General features: G+C 39.6%; 1 protein-coding gene and 1 long non-coding RNA gene across 3 annotated transcripts in view; one reads left to right on the top strand and one right to left on the bottom strand.

The window, feature by feature from the left end:
• The window catches only part of PROX1 (prospero homeobox 1), a 52,678-nt gene extending 38,583 nt beyond the window's left edge, over positions 1-14,095 (top strand). The window contains exon 6 of the mRNA XM_053608239.1: positions 8,488-14,095. Within this exon, the coding sequence (XP_053464214.1) occupies positions 8,488-8,676 (189 nt within the window). The 3' untranslated portion in view covers positions 8,677-14,095. The remainder of the gene's footprint in view (positions 1-8,487) is intronic.
• Positions 14,096-15,689: 1,594 nt separating this feature from the next.
• LOC128597022 (uncharacterized) overlaps positions 15,690-17,613 on the bottom strand; it is a 57,727-nt gene continuing 55,803 nt past the window's right edge. For both annotated transcript variants that reach the window (XR_008383191.1, XR_008383192.1), the window contains one exon: positions 15,690-17,204. This is a non-coding gene — a long non-coding RNA (uncharacterized LOC128597022). The remainder of the gene's footprint in view (positions 17,205-17,613) is intronic.

The following is a 17,613-nucleotide window of genomic DNA, read 5'->3' as shown; positions in this document are numbered from 1 at the left end:
TTATTGTCAATTCTGTATTTTCTAAATTATCCACTCTTAAAGGGTAAAAACTCAAAGTGAGAAACAAGGAAGATAGCCGGGGTGTGCCTTTGCCCTTCATTCATGCTGTTGTCACAGAAGTCCATGTGCAGAGTTTGGCCAATAGTAGCACCCCACTCCCCCATACTGCGGATCAAAGTCCAATTCCTGCAATCCTTTTCCATGGAGTTCCATTGTCCACTCAAGGTAGATCCTTAACCTCCCTCCTTGATGGTTTCCATGTAACTGTTCATTCCTTTTATTGCATTTCCTCCATGGGGCTATCTCCACCGTGCCATAGCTGGTTGCTACTCTACCAGCATTTAAGAGGACTGGTATAGCACTGGAGGCTGTCTGACTTGGAAGTGTGCTGCCACAGGCTCCAGGCAAGCCCCTGCTGAGGTCACGGGAAGGGAGGCATGCTTTCCCTTTTGCCACGTTCTCGAACCACTCTTGCAGCTCTTTTGGCCTGGCTGAGAAAAACCTGGGTGTTGTTGGGGGGATGATCACTCCTGTTCCTTCGCTAGCCTTTCCATGAGTTCACTTCCCCCAGCTTCCCTTCCTCCCTTCCCCCCAAATTAACATAACATTGCCTGGTGAGCACAGAAGGTGAGCAGCTTCCACCAGCTGAAACCTCTGATCCCTAATGCACTGCAGTTTGGCTTCAGGATTTTGGCAAGAAGGCCCGTTGCCCATCAGGTCAGCATGAATAAAGATTTCTTTCTTCCTTGTCTTTTTAAAGTCGAGCGTCAACTGAAACTGCTCCCAAAGCTCTGTCTCTCAAGACAATTTAACCCCTTTCTCCTAAGTACATTTTCTATTCTGAATGTCTGGTATTTTTGTTTCATTCTTTTCTTGGGAGACAATTAAGACATGTACTAAATGTAAAATTTGAAAGCCAAATCAATCCTAAACCAATCTTATCATTTTTAAAGTATGTTTATCCAGCTTTGTAGTAGGAACAAGCAGACTGTGTGAAGGCCACATACTTTTCAAACCTTGGTTGCAACACGTTTGCCCCATTTTGAAACTGTCTTTATCTAGCCGAGAAAACGAAAATCTATTTGACAAAGTGGCACTCTGGCCAGTTTATCTTGCAATATGGCTTTAGCTCACTGAGTCTATTGATTTCCTTAAATTAATGTTTACAAAATGCTACTGAATTTTGCTCAGCGGGACATTGTTCTTTCGTTTAAAAAAAAAAAGATACAGGCTGTTATTGCCATGTGTTCCTTTGCTTAGATGAAGGAAACAGGTTTTTTTTGTTGTTGTTGTTTTGTTTAAGGACAACCTTGAACTATAGCCACTTCCTGCAAGCATTTACTCTTCACATATTTAAGTAGCATAACATGTAACTAGAAAGCAGGCCCACGCTTAGGGACCCAGACCGCATGTGCATTAGACTAATTTAATCCTCTAAGCCCCTGAAAGGTGCATACCACCTGGAGCATCAGAGAGAGACAGACTTTAGTACAAAACCTTGTCAATGCTCAAGAATCATCCCCTGCCTCATGCTGCGTCACCCCGTAGACATCTGAAAACAGCTTCTCAGCCAGTGCTTCTGGCTAACGCCAGTCATTCCATGAGCACCCTAACAAAATGCAAGCCCCACTTAGCCATTTGGTGGGAACTCTAAACACAATGCCTCGTTCTTTGACCATGATGCCCCGTGTTTAACACACGAAACCTAATCTCTAAAGATGATTTTAAAACTGGCCTTCCCAGGGAGGTATCTATGTCCCTTCAGCTGCTGACAGTGCAGAAAACAGGAATTTGAATCTTAATTAAGAAATGATGAAAACAAAACTTAGGAAACACAAAGGAACTTTTCCCAACTGGTTGATGCAGCTCATATTAAATCGCCCAAGCAAACCTCCTCAAAGCATCTCTCAAACCACTATGGTGCATGTGTTTATTAATAACGGTAAAATGCTTCCCAGGAATTAGGGCTCCTATTTAAAGGTTCACACCACCGCCTTATATTGGGGTGATCCTTCATGCTTTCTGAAATGCATTCATTTTTCCTTTTCCCATTTAATCCTTGCCTGTGATAAGATGGTATTGGAATACAATCCCATGATTTGCTGTGGATAGCATCCTGCACCTTCTCTTCTCTTGGGAAGGGCCAGTTAGTCCCTGGCTGCACACCAGGATAAATGCATGCATGATTGCAGAGGGAGACCCTGAGTAATATTTCATAGCTCCACGATTCTTCTTTGCCTCTGGCAGGAGAGTTCAGTGTGAGTAAGACAGTGAAGCAGCAACAACGTATCTGTTCTTGCCTTTTTCATCTGATAATCTCTATGAGGAGTTACTAAAGCATCTGAGTTTATCTATTTAAGTCCACTCTGTCTGCAGCATAAGTCCCCAGCTTGTGTCACGGCTGTCAGGAGATAGGTCTCTCCTTGATCAATATTTACTTAACAAACAGCAGGGACAGGAGAGTTTGTTTAGAGGAATCATGTGCACACTGGGGTGAATGAATGCTCGGGAAAGTACTTCACTGTTTGTCTCCTTCCCTGAAATCTTTGTGTGCGTATGTGTGCATGCACACACGTGCTGAGGATGCCCTTTCTCTCTTTAACTTCTCCAAAGACACTTAGAAGTCATCTAGAAAAACGCCTCGCTACAGCCAATGAGTACATTGTTTACACGGTAAAAGAGCTGATGATGAAAGTTCAGTTTTGAAAAACCCGGCCAAGTTTGATTTTCCTTTCTTGTCCTATACAGGTTAAACATTTTGGAAAAACTCTTAGCATGAACTAAATGTACAAGCATCTTCCTTTGACCGAAAATGCGGACCGAAACAATAAAGGCAGTTTTGACAAGGCAATTGCAACTATATATTTTTGATGGCGTTACATTTATCTTTTTCTGAAAGGCCCAAGGGAAAAAAAGTTGCAGTCTAGATTTTCAGAGCTGCTCACCTTGTTTTCAGCATTCGATGTATTTAACTCTAATCATAAATATGAATTCCACAGTGTTAAAGTGAGAGACCACTGTTCTTTCAACTTCACTGAAACAATTGCTTGAAGGCTCAAGTCAGCGCCTTCAATGCACTTGACTTGGAGGCATCTGGGGCTAGTTGGAGGGGTTTTGTTTCTGTGTGTGGGGAGAGGCTGGGGGCGCTGGGGGAGTTACTTATTTATTTGATTTTGTGAATCGGAGTTGTAAAAGCCATCTGAAATATTCATGCAGAATAGTCTGAGAAGCCCGTTTCTGTTTTATTTACTGCACAGTAGAACAGCCACAGCGGATTAGTTCTACAATACCCGTAACAAAAGCCCAACAGCTGATGCATGTGATGTTAGGAGGTGACAAAACAGTTAAAGTATGCTGCTGGCTACAGGCAAGCAGTCAGCAGATGCAGACAAAAGGGTTTGTGACAAGAATAACTCTCTCTCCAAGGCGAGCAGTGAAGAGTATCCAAAATACCAGTACCCTTTTCTCCTTGACATTGTCTTCTTACAGTCAGCATTTTATTGCCCTTTTATAGTAGTAAAGAAAATGGAGGAGAAAGAAGAAAGAAAACCCAGACACAAACTAATTTACCAAAACACTGGGCAGCTTTTGACTTGCCATTCCTTAGCCACGCCTGCCTGTACGTTATGTGGCCTTTTCCACTTCTCCAATGAAGCAAGTTTGGGGGAAAAAAAAAAAAAAAAAAAAAAAAATATATATATATATATATATATATATATAGCTTAGAAGATGAACTGTCAAGACGATTTCCCTTGATAAGGGTGTAATCTATTGATAAGCTCGATGGGCCATTTGAGCCTTTGGCTATCGGGGAGGGGCTCGGGAGAGAGGTTGATGCCTGTTTTTTTTTTTTTTTCTACCCATTTTAGTAAAGATCATTTCACTGATGAAATGAGGCCAGTGGGCCAATTTTTGAAGGGGATTGAGGATGGAGGAGTGTCCGTGGAGAACTGTGTGAGGGGCAAGGTTTAGGTCCCCCGCAAGAGGCTGATGAATGAGCTTATGGCTGGTTCAGAGGTGTGAAAAATCAGCTTCTCTGTCTCCAGAAAATAGGAGAGGCTGTCTTCTTTTTAACCTTTGTAATTCCCCTTCTATTCTCTGTGACATTCATTCAGCTGCCAAGAGCGTTTGGCAAGGTTTGGGCCAGCGAGCACACTTCCAGTGACCGCTAACCTTGGTATGTCCTGACACTTATGATGAGTATCTGCAGGACACAGAAGGCAGGCAGCCTGCTCTGTCAGGCTTTTATTATGTACTGCAGAGGCTAGGGACAGTCAGTTTAATAAAACAAATCATCCTTGAAGGTAAAGCAACTGGGAAGAGGAGGAGGAGGAAGACGGGGGGAAAATGTGTCTTTGCCACTCATTCTGATTTTAAAAAAGAATAAGAACAGCAAAACAACCATCCAACAACATATTGGTTGGATGTCTGTGTGCACCCCAGCTGTGGACAGAACTGATTTGAAAACCTCCTCCCATTTCACTGAAGCCCACAAGGCCCTCATTTGTTCTGAGTAGACTCAAGTACAAATTGTGACGAAATTGGTAGATGTTCCTCGCCGGCCCCCTTCAAAATTTGTGAGTGCATTCAAGTGCCTCATCACAATTATACACTCCTCCAAACATCAAGGCAAGACCACTTGAGGTGAGGTACCTATATTGGGATGCCTTTTTATCAAAACAAAGTTTCCACTCTCCTCTGCTAAGGAACACTGGGCAAAACAGCTCCCACAATAGCCTCAGAGTTTCAGCCAAAGACTTTGGAAGCCTTTTGTTTTTCCCCTGTGGCATGTCCAAAGGCTTGGCCTCCTCCCTCCGTGCCCCCTCAGCAGGCTGCATTGTCTTACATTCCAGCCACTTGATTGACTGTTGCCACCTGATGCTGAGGAGAGACTCTAGGGTTCATTCTGCAGATTGTTGGGTTCTATTAAAAGAAACCTAGATAAGGGATTACTTGTCACTGAGGGATTTTCTGCAGATGTTTATTGGCGATTGGAAAGCCATTAGGTGTTAAGAAGTACAGGAAAAAATGGGAACATCATTCTCATAAGCCTGACTTCTATGGTGCCTCCCCCCAAAACATCAGAAAGTATCCCTTCCTCACTCTGTTAAATAAAGTTAGGAGAAGTTTTCAAGCCAAGGAATGAGACTCCCTTTTTCCATGCACGGTATTTCTACCTGTGGATGGAATTCCCTGGCACCCTCTCAGAAGATCAGTTGCTACCCAACAGCGCAGCTCTGCAGCCACCAGAAAAGATTAGTAGCTCCAGTATGCCAGTCTCCCATTATAACTTTCCTTTATCCAGCCTAGTCCATTGCATGAGTATCGCCTCAAAGTAAGCACTAAATTAGATAACCATTTCATTTGTTCACAAAGAATTCATCCCTTCCCAAACATAAACCAAGGACCAACGTCTCCTCCCAGGAATCATTTATACTGTTCTTATTTAGTTTGAAGTTACAAGATCCTCTGTGCTTTTTCTAGATTATAGATCCACAACTTGTCACAGTTATGATGCCTTAAATACATAATTGAGATTACTTAAAAAAAGAGAGAGAGAAAGTAAAACACAAAAACATTAAAAGGGAGCCAGCTTGGTTGTATTTCACACGAGTCTCTTTATTGCATAATTTCTTCACCTCATAGAATCTCATAATCTCTTACTATTTCTTCATCTATAAAGTGATTTCTGAGATCTGTTCCAACTCTTCAAATTCTATCTCATTTTAAGCTTCCTTTATTTAAATATTGAGGGAGAATATAATTGCTGTTCTAGAGTGATATGGAATAAGGCAGAAAAGGCAAAAACCCCATTATCAACTATGTATCAAATGACTTTGCAAAAGACCGTGGGTGTTTTGGGGGACATACAGAATGGGAACTGTGACTCCTTATCTGAGGACACCTGGTGATAAGGTAACTGAGATATAAGTTGGTGAAAAGCTAAACATTATCAAGACATAAGTACAAAAAAATTATACAGGACAGCCTGTGATAACTCCCATAAGAAATGAATGTTTAAAACAGGGCAGAGCCTGCTAAAAACCATTAACAAGCACGGTGAAGTATAAAAATAATGAGGTGCTGAATGCACCCAATCCCCCAAAGAAGTTACATTGATTTGTTCTCAGGAAAATCTTACAACTACACTTCCCTCCCTCCTTCAGTGCTGTGGTTGTTCTAGAAAGTATTGTCCTCCTCTGACAGTCTCCATGTCTGCCCCCCTTACCTTGGCCCTGGCCCCCAGACCTCCTGTGAAGCTCCAGGGGTAGGCGGGGCTTCCGGCCTTCTTCAGCTTCCTGGGAGCAGCTGCCTTCACCCTTCACCCCTCTGAGCCCTCTGCCACACCATGCTGCATCCCTGGATGTTTAAGGAACATAGCTTTTTGTCCGAGGCTCTGTTGCCAATGGCCAGTGAAACCACACTTCTTGAAATGTTTATTTTAATAAGTGCCTTTGATTATATCTCTGTAGCATTTAGCTACCAGCTCCCAAACCACGTAGTCAGAGTGGGTATTTGCACTGCCTAATTTTGCTCCAGCCAGGTTCTCTCTCTCAAGAATGCCTACAGGATAAAACATGAGGGATTATCTTAGTCGGGGGAGATAGAGATAGTAGTCAAAAGGACTGTGTGATAAATTTTTATTTGGTAAAATAGGTGAGTCCAGGGCTAAGCTCTCCTCTAGCAAAGAGATCTGAGGGGAAATCACCAAAGGTCTGTGGAAAATCCACATGAATTCTCAGCAGGAAGTGGCTGTTGGGGTGTCTGTGTTTGCATATCCATGGGGGACTGGTTTGGGTGGTTTTCCTGGCAACCTGGGGAACTACCGCCTGAGAAAAAGGCAGGTGTGAAAGTTTTGGGGAGGAGCTGCTCAGAATTCTTACTGGTTTAAGACTCTAATTGGCCCCAGGTAGGAGCCCTTTTTTTTTTTTCTGGGGACTTATTAGGTTTCTTTATAAAAAACAATTGACTTCCCCTTGGGAGCAATGAACTTCTTTGCTGCATTTAAATATGAAAAACAGGGATGTCTGGCAATTATTCCAGTTTTCTTTCCCAGTTACTATCATTATAAAAAGGGCCATTGAACCAGTAGAGAAAAGGTAAGGAGAAAGGGATGGAATCTGTTTAACATAATACCTTCCTTTTACTTATCACAGTGCCACATCTGAACTGAAATAAAAATCTTTCCTTTCTTCTGTATAGGTCTGCACATGCAATTGTGATGCATTTATGTCCTCCTATTCTGCACTTAATGCAAAAATAAAACATTACTAATGCATAAGTACCCCACTAAAAGAAATCTAAGTGTCAATGTGTACTTGGAAAATTATGAGTTCATTGAATTATTCTGTGAATCCATTATGTTGGTGTGGAAAAAGATAGGCCCCTCTTTGCTATGAGTATCTTAGAAAGAAAGCTAAATAGATACATCAATAACTATTGCCTTCCGTACTCAACAGATTGGACTATTAAATAAACAAGGGAATACACTCATATACACTCACATAACACACATACACGTAATACACACAAATAGTAATTTCTGCGAAAGAAATGGCTTAACAGCAATTCCAAAAAGAGTATTTGGGGAATGTTTTTCTTGGACTATATAATGACCTTGAGCAATTCCCTTGATCTCTCAGAGCCTCACTTTTCTCATTGTGTAGTTGGGATGATAACACCTTATAGAGAACTTGGCCGAATTAATACCGTAATTCGCATGCAGCACATAACACAGTGCCTGTCACAGAATACACATAAGCACTCAATAAATGTTAGTTTTTACTCTTACTATCAGTTTCATAAATCACTGTCTTATGAAGCAATTCTCATCACTAGGGAAAGTCGTTTCTGATGTAGTATTTTAGGATTCAGTTTAAATGTTATATTTTGTGGTTTCATATTAATGTCATTATCTTACGCCTTTATGTATGTGGAGCACTTTATACTGCAGGTCACTTTAATATACAATTTAGCATTTGTGTCAACAATCCTCTGAGTCCAACAGGAAACTGGGATTTTAGATGATCTCCTTCCTGTAAAGTGTGAGTACAAGTTCATATGGAAACATTACTTATTATCTCATTTGGAAAACACATTTTATTTTCATAATGAAAATCACAAGGAAATGTAATTTAAATTCTGAAAAATTAATTGGAGACTTTCTTCTGGAATGTACTTATGTAATGAAGTGAGGAATCTACAGAGTCACAGCCTCCCTTTCTGCCCTAATATTCATAGTGAAATCCTCGTTTTTCAATAGGTCTGCATGGATCCTTTGCACAGGTCTGTTTCTAAAACTTTGCAAAGCTGGCAACCCCACACCACAACGCTACTATATATAACAACTTTACATAAGGGAATAAAGGCCGGCCATTTTTAGAAAATGCAGGTGCCACGTAAGCCCCTTTCTTAGCTCAGTTTCCTTGGAAGAACTGTAGACTTGAAACTGAAAACTTTATTAATGCCATTGTCTCCTTGTATCAGCAGGTTCCAGAGAGATTCCTGGAAGTTGCGCAGATCACATTACGGGAGTTTTTCAATGCCATTATCGCAGGCAAAGATGTTGATCCTTCCTGGAAGAAGGCCATATACAAGGTTATCTGCAAGCTGGATAGTGAAGTCCCTGAGATTTTCAAATCCCCGAACTGCCTACAAGAGCTGCTTCATGAGTAGAAATTCCAACAACTCCTTTTGAATGTATGAATAGTAGCAGTCCCCTTTGGATGTCCAAGTTGTATGTGTCTAGATTTTGATTTGTTATATATGTGTATGGGAGGCATGGATATGTTATGAAATCAGCTGGTAATTCCTCCTCATCATCTTTCTCTCATTTCTTTTTATTTTCCATTGAAAGGGGATGGTTATTTTCCTTCCGCCCTTAGTTTACTTTTGCCCAAGGCCCTTAACATTTGGAAACTTAAAATAGGGTTGATTTTCAGGGAAAAAGAATGTTAGCTTGTGTAAAGTCTGTATTAGCAAGGAAGGGCATTTGTTAAAGATACGTCTGCTGGATTGATGGCTATTGCAAATGGCAGTTGGCTGAGGAAAAAAAAAAAAACCCAAGACACAGCACAACTCTACAGATAGTGATGTGTCTCTTGTCTTTACTGTTCCGAAGGTCTGAAAACTCACTGGAACCACTTCATACACTTAATCTTGTTTGGTTTGAACTCAACGAGTAGCTTTTTCTTACTTGTTGAAAATAATGCTGATGCTAGATGAGCAGCTCACTTATTGAAAGTACCCCAAAAGGCCTAAAAGAAAAACCATCACGAATTCTCAAGCCTTTCCTAAGAGAAATGACAAGCACCCCAAAAGTAGTACCAGTTTCTTATGGAAGGTAAAGCAATTTTGCACAAAACTGACTCTTTCAAGATGAGACTGGAAATTCATACGTGATCTTCTAGTTACTTCTCTGAACCTGACAATAGACTCTTCTTCAGGATGGGGGAGCTGATATCATTCTTCATAGGAAAAAAAAACAAAACTCTACAATTTGTTTCCATTTTTGATTTATTTTGCTTCAGATGTTAAAAGGCACATATGTTTCAAATTTACTCTGCTCGACTTTGTTTATATGCTTAAAAGGATTATTATTTCTGCTTAATTAACACTTTTTTTCTACAACGCTGTTCTCCGAATATCTTTCTATAGTAAGGAATAAAGGAAATTCCAACTTGACCATGAAATTCTTGTCTATACTAGACATTTGTTGACAACTGTTGACTGACTTGGTCTTCACATATGAGAATGACCTATTTTCATATACAATTCTCTGTACCCTCCTGGGTATTCCAAGTGATGACAGTTTAACTAAGCATTTCTTCATTTGAGGGATAGCATTTTAAAGTGATGGATAATGTCTCATCTAATTCAGAAGCTAGGATTGACCAAATTGCCAGACGAGTGTGTAGACTAAGGAAGTTTGGGTTTAACCCAAAAGACACAATTTCAGCACACATAAGAAAGCTAGCTGCTATTTTATGCTTTCTTCAATGGTTCTCCTCTTTTCCCCTTTTTTCCCCAACAGTTTTTCCATGATGTACAATGTCCCATCCTTGCATTTGAAAAATCGTATGGTGTTCACACTTGTTCTTTTCGTAGATGGGTTTTTGTGTGCAGATGCAGTAAGAATTCATTGTTGATTCTAATGGTGTTCTCAGACCCCCTCCTTCCCCTTGGGTAATGTGATCAGACACCTCCTAAAATGACACAGTAACACATCTGGTATTTAGAACATATAGAACATAAAGGCCATTTTTCCTTAATTTTTATAAAAATTACCTTTGACTTTGGAGAAGGCAGGTTTTGACCCATGTGACGGACTAGCTGACCTGATTGCTGTAATTTAACATCATTTATAAATTCTGCTGATGGACAAGAATGTACAAACGCAATTATTGTCAGCACAAAGCCTTAAAACCTGCTGACTTTAAATTAAATGGTGCAGTCCTATGATGCCCGGCACCAATCAGGAGACTAGCAGGCCCTCGCAGTGTGGACAGTGTGCAGTGGCCTGGGCTGGGCACCAGCAGCTTCACTCTGCACCATGGCCAGACACATCTCCCAGCTCCCACTCTCCTTCACAATGCACAGGGTCATTAGATTCAATTGGTTGCTTTTCTGGCTTGCTTTAAAAAAAAAAAAGTTTGGGTAATCATTATGTTGGAATTAAGGTGGGGGGGGAATCCAATCAGCACCAAGTAAGGAAGCAATCTCAACTTGCAGTCACACTCTTGATTTGCTGTGTTTGAGAGGATGGCTTTCATCGCGCTAGTCAGGGTGCCCCTGGGTCCTTGCTGTTCTGTGTAATTTATATCAACATCGTGTTGCCTTTGCAAAGTAAAAGGCAAAGCTGTAGTGTATTCACCTTTGTAGACAGATCACTAGGTATCTCTTTGATCTGGGGCAAGTTCAATATTGATTCCAGACTTAGTTGGATTTTTAGTCTGATTTTCTCCTGCCTTTCTCATTTAAATAGACAAATTAAGCAAAAAGTACGTGTTCACCACCAAATGGGGATGCATTTATCTACAGGCACTATCCTCTCACTGTTCACTGAGGCATAGAAATAATTTCTGAGTAGAAATTGCAGCATGAGGGTAAGCTCACCTCTTTGTTCTGAAAATAGGACTCGATCACTTTGCTTTTAGATGATTTTTTCCCCTTTTACAATCATAAAATCTCGTGCCTCCCAGTGCATTGGAAACGGCAAAAGCCTGTCTCTCAAAACTATTCGACAGGGTTTTTATTTTTTATTTTTTACTTTTTGGTTGTTGTTTTGTTTTTAATTACCATCTTTCAAATCTTAGCTCGACTCTCACCAAGTGAAAATTGGCTATTTGGAGAAAGTTAACTTTCTGTGGTGGGAGAGTGAAGAATGAGGGGCAGTTTGCATATGAAAAAAACAAGTCTAAAGTCCATGTTGAAATATCTCACAACCCCTTATTTTCAGCTAACCCTAAATTATTTTTTGCGTATACACTTGAGGTTATAGTCTGTGCCTAGACCTAAAATGCACCAGCGGGGGGGATTTTTAAAAAATCCTTCAAAATACCAGTTTCTTTCCCACAAGTACAATTGTTCTTGTGCCTTCTGTGGCTTTCGAATTCATCCTTTTGACTTTATTTCCAATTACTACAGCTGCAATAAACACTAGATTTTTTTTTCCTGGCTGTTTGACATAACGTTGATAGCTATGCATATTTTGTGTCTTTTTAAAACAAAGCGGGAGAATACGTTTTTGAAGAAGAGAATTTTTAGCACAGTTTGATACCGCAAATTATTTTTTCCTCAATTGTTTGAGCAGCATTCGAGTTTTGAAAATTCTTGTAGAAGCCAATTTTTTGTAACTGTGGTGCAAATCTTGTGTTTTCTTAGCCTAATGAAAAGTAGTATAGAAGCAATATTTCATACCATGTGCTATATATGTGTGTGCAGATGTGAGAACATAAAAACACACACATATACACACATGTAAAAATATACATATATATATACACGCGTGTGAAGTGGAAAGCTTACCTTTTCCTATCTAGATTTAAGAACCTATTTTAGACATTTGTTATGTTTTGTGAAAAGAATGTTCTATTTGCAACAAAACATTTAATTCTTACTGTATCTCTGGCTGTTTAATGAGGATGTTTCACATTAAATGGTAAAACACGTGGAAGATGTTAGAATGTAGTAATTATTTAAGTAAACGTTCACCCACATATTCCTGAAGTTTGCTTTGTGCCTCCGAGTATTATTTAATTAAAGTGTTTTATGTTTGCAGAATCTTTGTTACTGTACTAGGGATGTGGGTGAATATCATTAAAAAAAAATTCCAAAACAACAGAAAAAAAAAAAGCAAAACAGAAACACTAAAGTAAAAGGGGAACTTTTATAAAGCAATGTAAATATTTAACCTCATGGCTGTTGTTACATAAGACATGAGATTTTAATAAATAACTACATTCTCAGAACATCTGTTGAATTTATTAGGAACACTACAGTGACTGTATAGACAGTTGAAAGCATTCTTGAAAATCCTGCTCTCTACTTTTAAAAGATAACAGTCTCTTTCATCATATGTCAAGGGCAAGGGTAATGCGGTTTCTGTAAATTTATGAAATTTCTTTTCTATGTACATGCAGACAGTAAGTACCCCCCTATACACCCACACACAGTCATACCCACCCCGTACAGGTTATTATTAAGTCATACAGCTAAAGTTTTGGGGGCATTAAAAATAGCATGTCACCCAGAAACAATCATAAATTCATGAATGAAAAAGTGGTTTACAGACTCCCCTGGAAGAAGCAGTGTATATGTGAAGACAGTGCAAAATCTCTTTGCCATGTATATTATAGCGTATTCATTGGTGTGCATAGTACAAATGTTTCCTTCTGGTACAAACTCTGTGTTTGCAAATTACAAGAAGCATTGTTTTCAAAAAGCTCCCCTTAAAAACTGTAACTGGTTTATATGAATAAGCAGTTACTGTATTGCACTTAAAAGTTATGTTGAAGGAAATGCAGTTTTGTTCTCTGTAGATCTGTTGGTTGTAAACCACCTATAAAACTAAAGCTAAGATGCTCATATTCAGAGCTGGGATCAAAACTGGTATTTAACCTTTGCATCTTCTTACAATTATCCTTCTAAGAATATAACAGAATCTGGAAGCACCTGGCCTTTGAGACTTTTCAACTGAGCCCTCTCTCAAATCCAATGTCCCCCAAAATCCACAGAAACAGAGAAGGCACACAAGTTGGCCTTCTTTTGTGAAAATGCATTCGTTCTGTATTTTTTAAATATCTCTTTCCTCCACGTGGGGGGATAAAGCATTTTAAAATTGCACATTAACATTCAAATTAGAACTAGAGGAAAATGTATTTGGGGTTGGTCTCAGCACTATCCAGAAGTATCAAAGGTCCTGGCTTCCCTCAATACTGTCCCAGCCATTTTTCACTGTATATAGTATAAACCGTGACAAAACACTGCCTTTATATTATTTAGCAATATGTTGTAAATAGCATTATTAAGCTCTTTTTTTTTGTAATAAAGACCCTTTGATTTGAATATAGGACAATAACTGAACTGATAAAGTCAATTTTTGATTTTTTTTTTTTAGCTAGAGGCAATTTCAATTGTGGATTTTTGTTGTTGTCTATTGTTCTGAAGACTTTGCATAATTTATTGGTTTAATTTATCCTAATTTATTTGATGAAGGTGTACAATTTTGTATTACCAAGGATGTACTGTAATATTAATCGATATGATAAACACAATGCGACTCCCTGTCCATATTGAAAAGGAAATAAAAAAAGGTGCAGTAGACAATTGATTTTAAAGTAAAAGTAAAAAATTTAGTTTGGCAGCTACTAAATTTTAAAAGAGGAAAAAACAAGTTGTGGGGAGGGTGGGAAAGGGGTTTTACTTTGTGTGTTTTAAGCTTTTGTATACTCTCCAAACTTTTACCTTTTGCTTTGTACCACTTAAAGGATACAGTAGTCCAATTGCCTTGTGTGCCTTCCATCTCCTCTTAAACTGAATGTATGTGCAGTATATATGCAAGCTTGTGCAAAATAAAATATACATTACAAGCTCAGTGCCGCTTGAGTTTTTTTTTAACATATGACATTTAATTGGGGGACCTGTGGTCAGTCGTAGCCAGTAGGCTAGTTGCGCCTGTGATAGCAAGTATGGAGTGTTCCTTTCATCATCATTCTTAACTATAAGCCTAACATCACTAGAGATGACCTTGCACTTCAGATGCTTGTAGTAATTGCTTATACTTCTATCTGAAACCTCTTCTCTCGGAGTTAACGTTAACCCTCAAACTTAAAAAATATCAGCTTTAGCTCAAAACAATATTTTACTCTTAATGATTGCTAATGTCAAATGATATATATATTTTTTTTTAGACAGACTGTCACTCTGTCACCCTAGGCAGAGTGCCAGGCCGTTATAGCTCACAGCAACCTCAAACTCGTGGACTCAAGTGATCCTCTTGCTTCAGCCTCCCAAGTAGCTGAGACTATCGGTGCCCACCACAATGCCCAACTAATTTTTTTTCTGTTTTTAGTAGAGACTCCATCTTCTTCTTGCTCAGGCTGGTGGTCTTCAACTCCTGAGCTCAAGCAATCCACCCACCTCAGCTTCCCAGAGTGCTAGGATTATAGGCACGAGCCACTGTGCCCAGCCATAATGTCAAATGATTCTAAGAACCAGGGAGGATATTCCCAAAAGTCACAGAGTGGCAAAGATGCATATTACCCGAAATACAAGAATTAAGAGTTTGTATCATTTCCACTGGTTGGACTCAGACCGAGTACTAATGTAAGTTTTCAAAGCCTTGCTAAGACGTGATTGGCAGCATGTCCCACAGTGGGAGCATTGGGTGTATGGTTTGCCCTCTCCACTGTGTTTTAAAATCATCTTTTCTTTATTTTAGAATTAAGAATCCGAAGTAGCAGAAATCATTTGCTTACTTGAGCTTGACCCTGTTATCCACCACTCCCTGCACCTGCCTCTCCTTCTGTCTGCACACACCATTGCAGACGGGTCTTCTTAACCTCTCGGGATTTTTCTTTTGCTTTCAACTAAATGACAAAAACTTTGTATTTTGGCCCTGTTGACACAAGGTGGATAGACTCAGTGGATAGAATACTAAAGCATGTAAAAACGATAATAGCATTTTTTCTGCTTTAGCTCTTTTCTATGAATGGCACAAACTTAAATGATGGTCTTCCTAAATAAATAAATGGGCATGTTCCTCTAAGCCAAAATATTTATTCCCTGACTGGCAAAGAAAAGAGTTTCTTTTCTTACACTCTCACTTCTTGGAAGGAAAAAGGCATTTGTAGGAATATAATGACCCTTCCATCTTTCTGAACTTATTTAATACTGATTCACTTTAAAGCAGATTAGGTATTCTCCACAAACACCAAATCACTCGGAAGTTACAGTGGGTAGAAACATTGCCTAGGAGGAAGTTTACTAAAAATACAGCCTCAAATCCTTGCTTTTGTGACTCTGAACTATCTGGCAGCATTGGTCCAGAATGGTACACACCACCGTCGTCCATACTGACGTGAGCTCTGGTCACAAACCTTGTTCCACATACATCTCAGTGTGTCTGCATGCCCATTCTACAGTTGAACACATAAACTTCACAAGCTAGTAATAAAGAAAAGACTGGTTTTATTCATTTGTATTGCCAAGAAAGTATTCATGAATGGTTAACAAGTTTTTCTTAAAAACTAACAGGTAAAAATCAGCAGCAATTTGCAATTTACTAACACATGTGGAGGTGAGGTACAGAGAAAGCACGTTTGCCAAGTGTTGCCGGATTCTGGGGTCTATGAACACTTTTAAAAGTATAAAATACAAAAGAGGGATGTATAAAGGAAAAAAGCTGATCCAAGTTTAGAAAACTGGTAACAGTAACTAAGCAAAATTACGAAAGGCTTACTAAGGAAATAAATGCTGCGACAACCCCTCACCAGCAATATAAGCTTTTGGAGGGAGAATTTACACTGGAGTAAAAACCTATGGGTAGCTTTTGAAACTACAAGGAAAGGCCATTAGGAAAACATTGAGCTGGGTGTCAGAAGACCTGCCTCCAATCTATTCAGTTCTAAAATTCTTTACAAGGCCCATTCGGAGAAACCTAAGCAAATCACTTAACCTTTGAGTGTCCCAGGGGAATCAAAAGAATTATAAAAGCTAAATGAAAGGATTGTTCAGAGTCGGTACAGCCACTATGTTAAATTTCACCAAAGAATTCCTACATGTGAAAAAATGATATGCTGAAATATTTCTGCTTAATCCCAGGGCAAGATAAGGGCAAAATTCTGAAGTTGGCCAAGTGTGACTCTGGATCCTTCTCTCTCTGGTCATGGTCTGTTCTCCCTTCGGTGTCTCGGCTCACCCCTTGTCTGGTGCTCTAGGTTGCCCCAGCCCTCCCTTTGTTAGCAGCAATGAGCCTTCAATAACACTAACATTAAAATATAACTGACTTGACCTGTTTCTCTTAACCACAGTACATGCATTAAAAGAAAGGACTACAGGGCCAGGAGCAGTGGTTTATGCCCATAATCCCAGTTTGGGGAGGCTCAGGTGGGAGAATCTCTCGAGTCCACTATTTTGAGATCAGCCTGGGCAGTGTGGTAAGATCCCATCTCTAAAAACTAATTTATAAAACATCAGCCAGACCTGGGGGCATGTGCTTGTAAGTCCCAGCTGCTCGGGAGGCACAGGAAGGAGGATCACGCGAACCCAGAACTTTGAGGTTGCAGTGAGCTGTGATGACATCCTTGCATTTCAGCCCAGGTAACAGAGTGAGACCAGTCTCCAGTGGAGAAGTCAGTTCTCATGAATGATTTGGGGGAGATTTAGAAGAACTCTATGACCGTGGGCAGGAAACAAGTCCTAGAGAGGGAGGAAAAGTAAGCCTGGGAAGCAGAAATGCCTTGATAGACCATGGCACCTTCAGCTAAGGTGCAGCCACAAGTGGAACCATCCAGGAGACTTGCCTGATGATTGGTGGGGAAGACCTTGACTCCCCAATTACTTGCATTCAGACTTACTACAAAACCAGTAAAAATACATTCCTGCACACTGTATGCCTTCCTTCTTTGTCTTTCTTTCTTTCTCCATCTCTATTTGGTTTCTCTCTCTCTTTCTTTTCTTTCCACTGGAGACTATTTGTTTTCCTGGTTACAAAAAAAAAAAAGTGATTAGCACTGCAGAAATGTTAAACATAATCAAACTCGGTAGCTTTTATTCCCTAGATCACTAGAGTAACGGGGTATTACCTCAGGAGCCACCAGATTGGGACCATCTTTAACAAAAGGAATTTCATCTTTACATTGGGGTATATAAATTATTCATTTAATAAAAGAAGTTATTTGCTTAGAACAGCAGTGATCTCATTGGGTATGATAAAAACAGATTTCTATGTATGAATGTATTGAATTAAATAACAAATAACGTTCTATAGAACCCTCATTCAAAGAAAGGAATTCCCTGCTAACCACAACTCTTATTTGGTAGAGTGAGTGAATGTTAAGGATGCATGTGAAAATTAAAATAGCTAAGAACACATGTGAGTTCTACCTAACC

This window comes from Nycticebus coucang, chromosome 10, assembly GCF_027406575.1.
Source record: "Nycticebus coucang isolate mNycCou1 chromosome 10, mNycCou1.pri, whole genome shotgun sequence".
Classification (NCBI taxonomy): Eukaryota; Metazoa; Chordata; class Mammalia; order Primates; family Lorisidae; genus Nycticebus; species Nycticebus coucang.
Note: the sequence above shows the minus strand (reverse complement) of the source record. Positions and strands in the feature narration are given on the sequence as shown.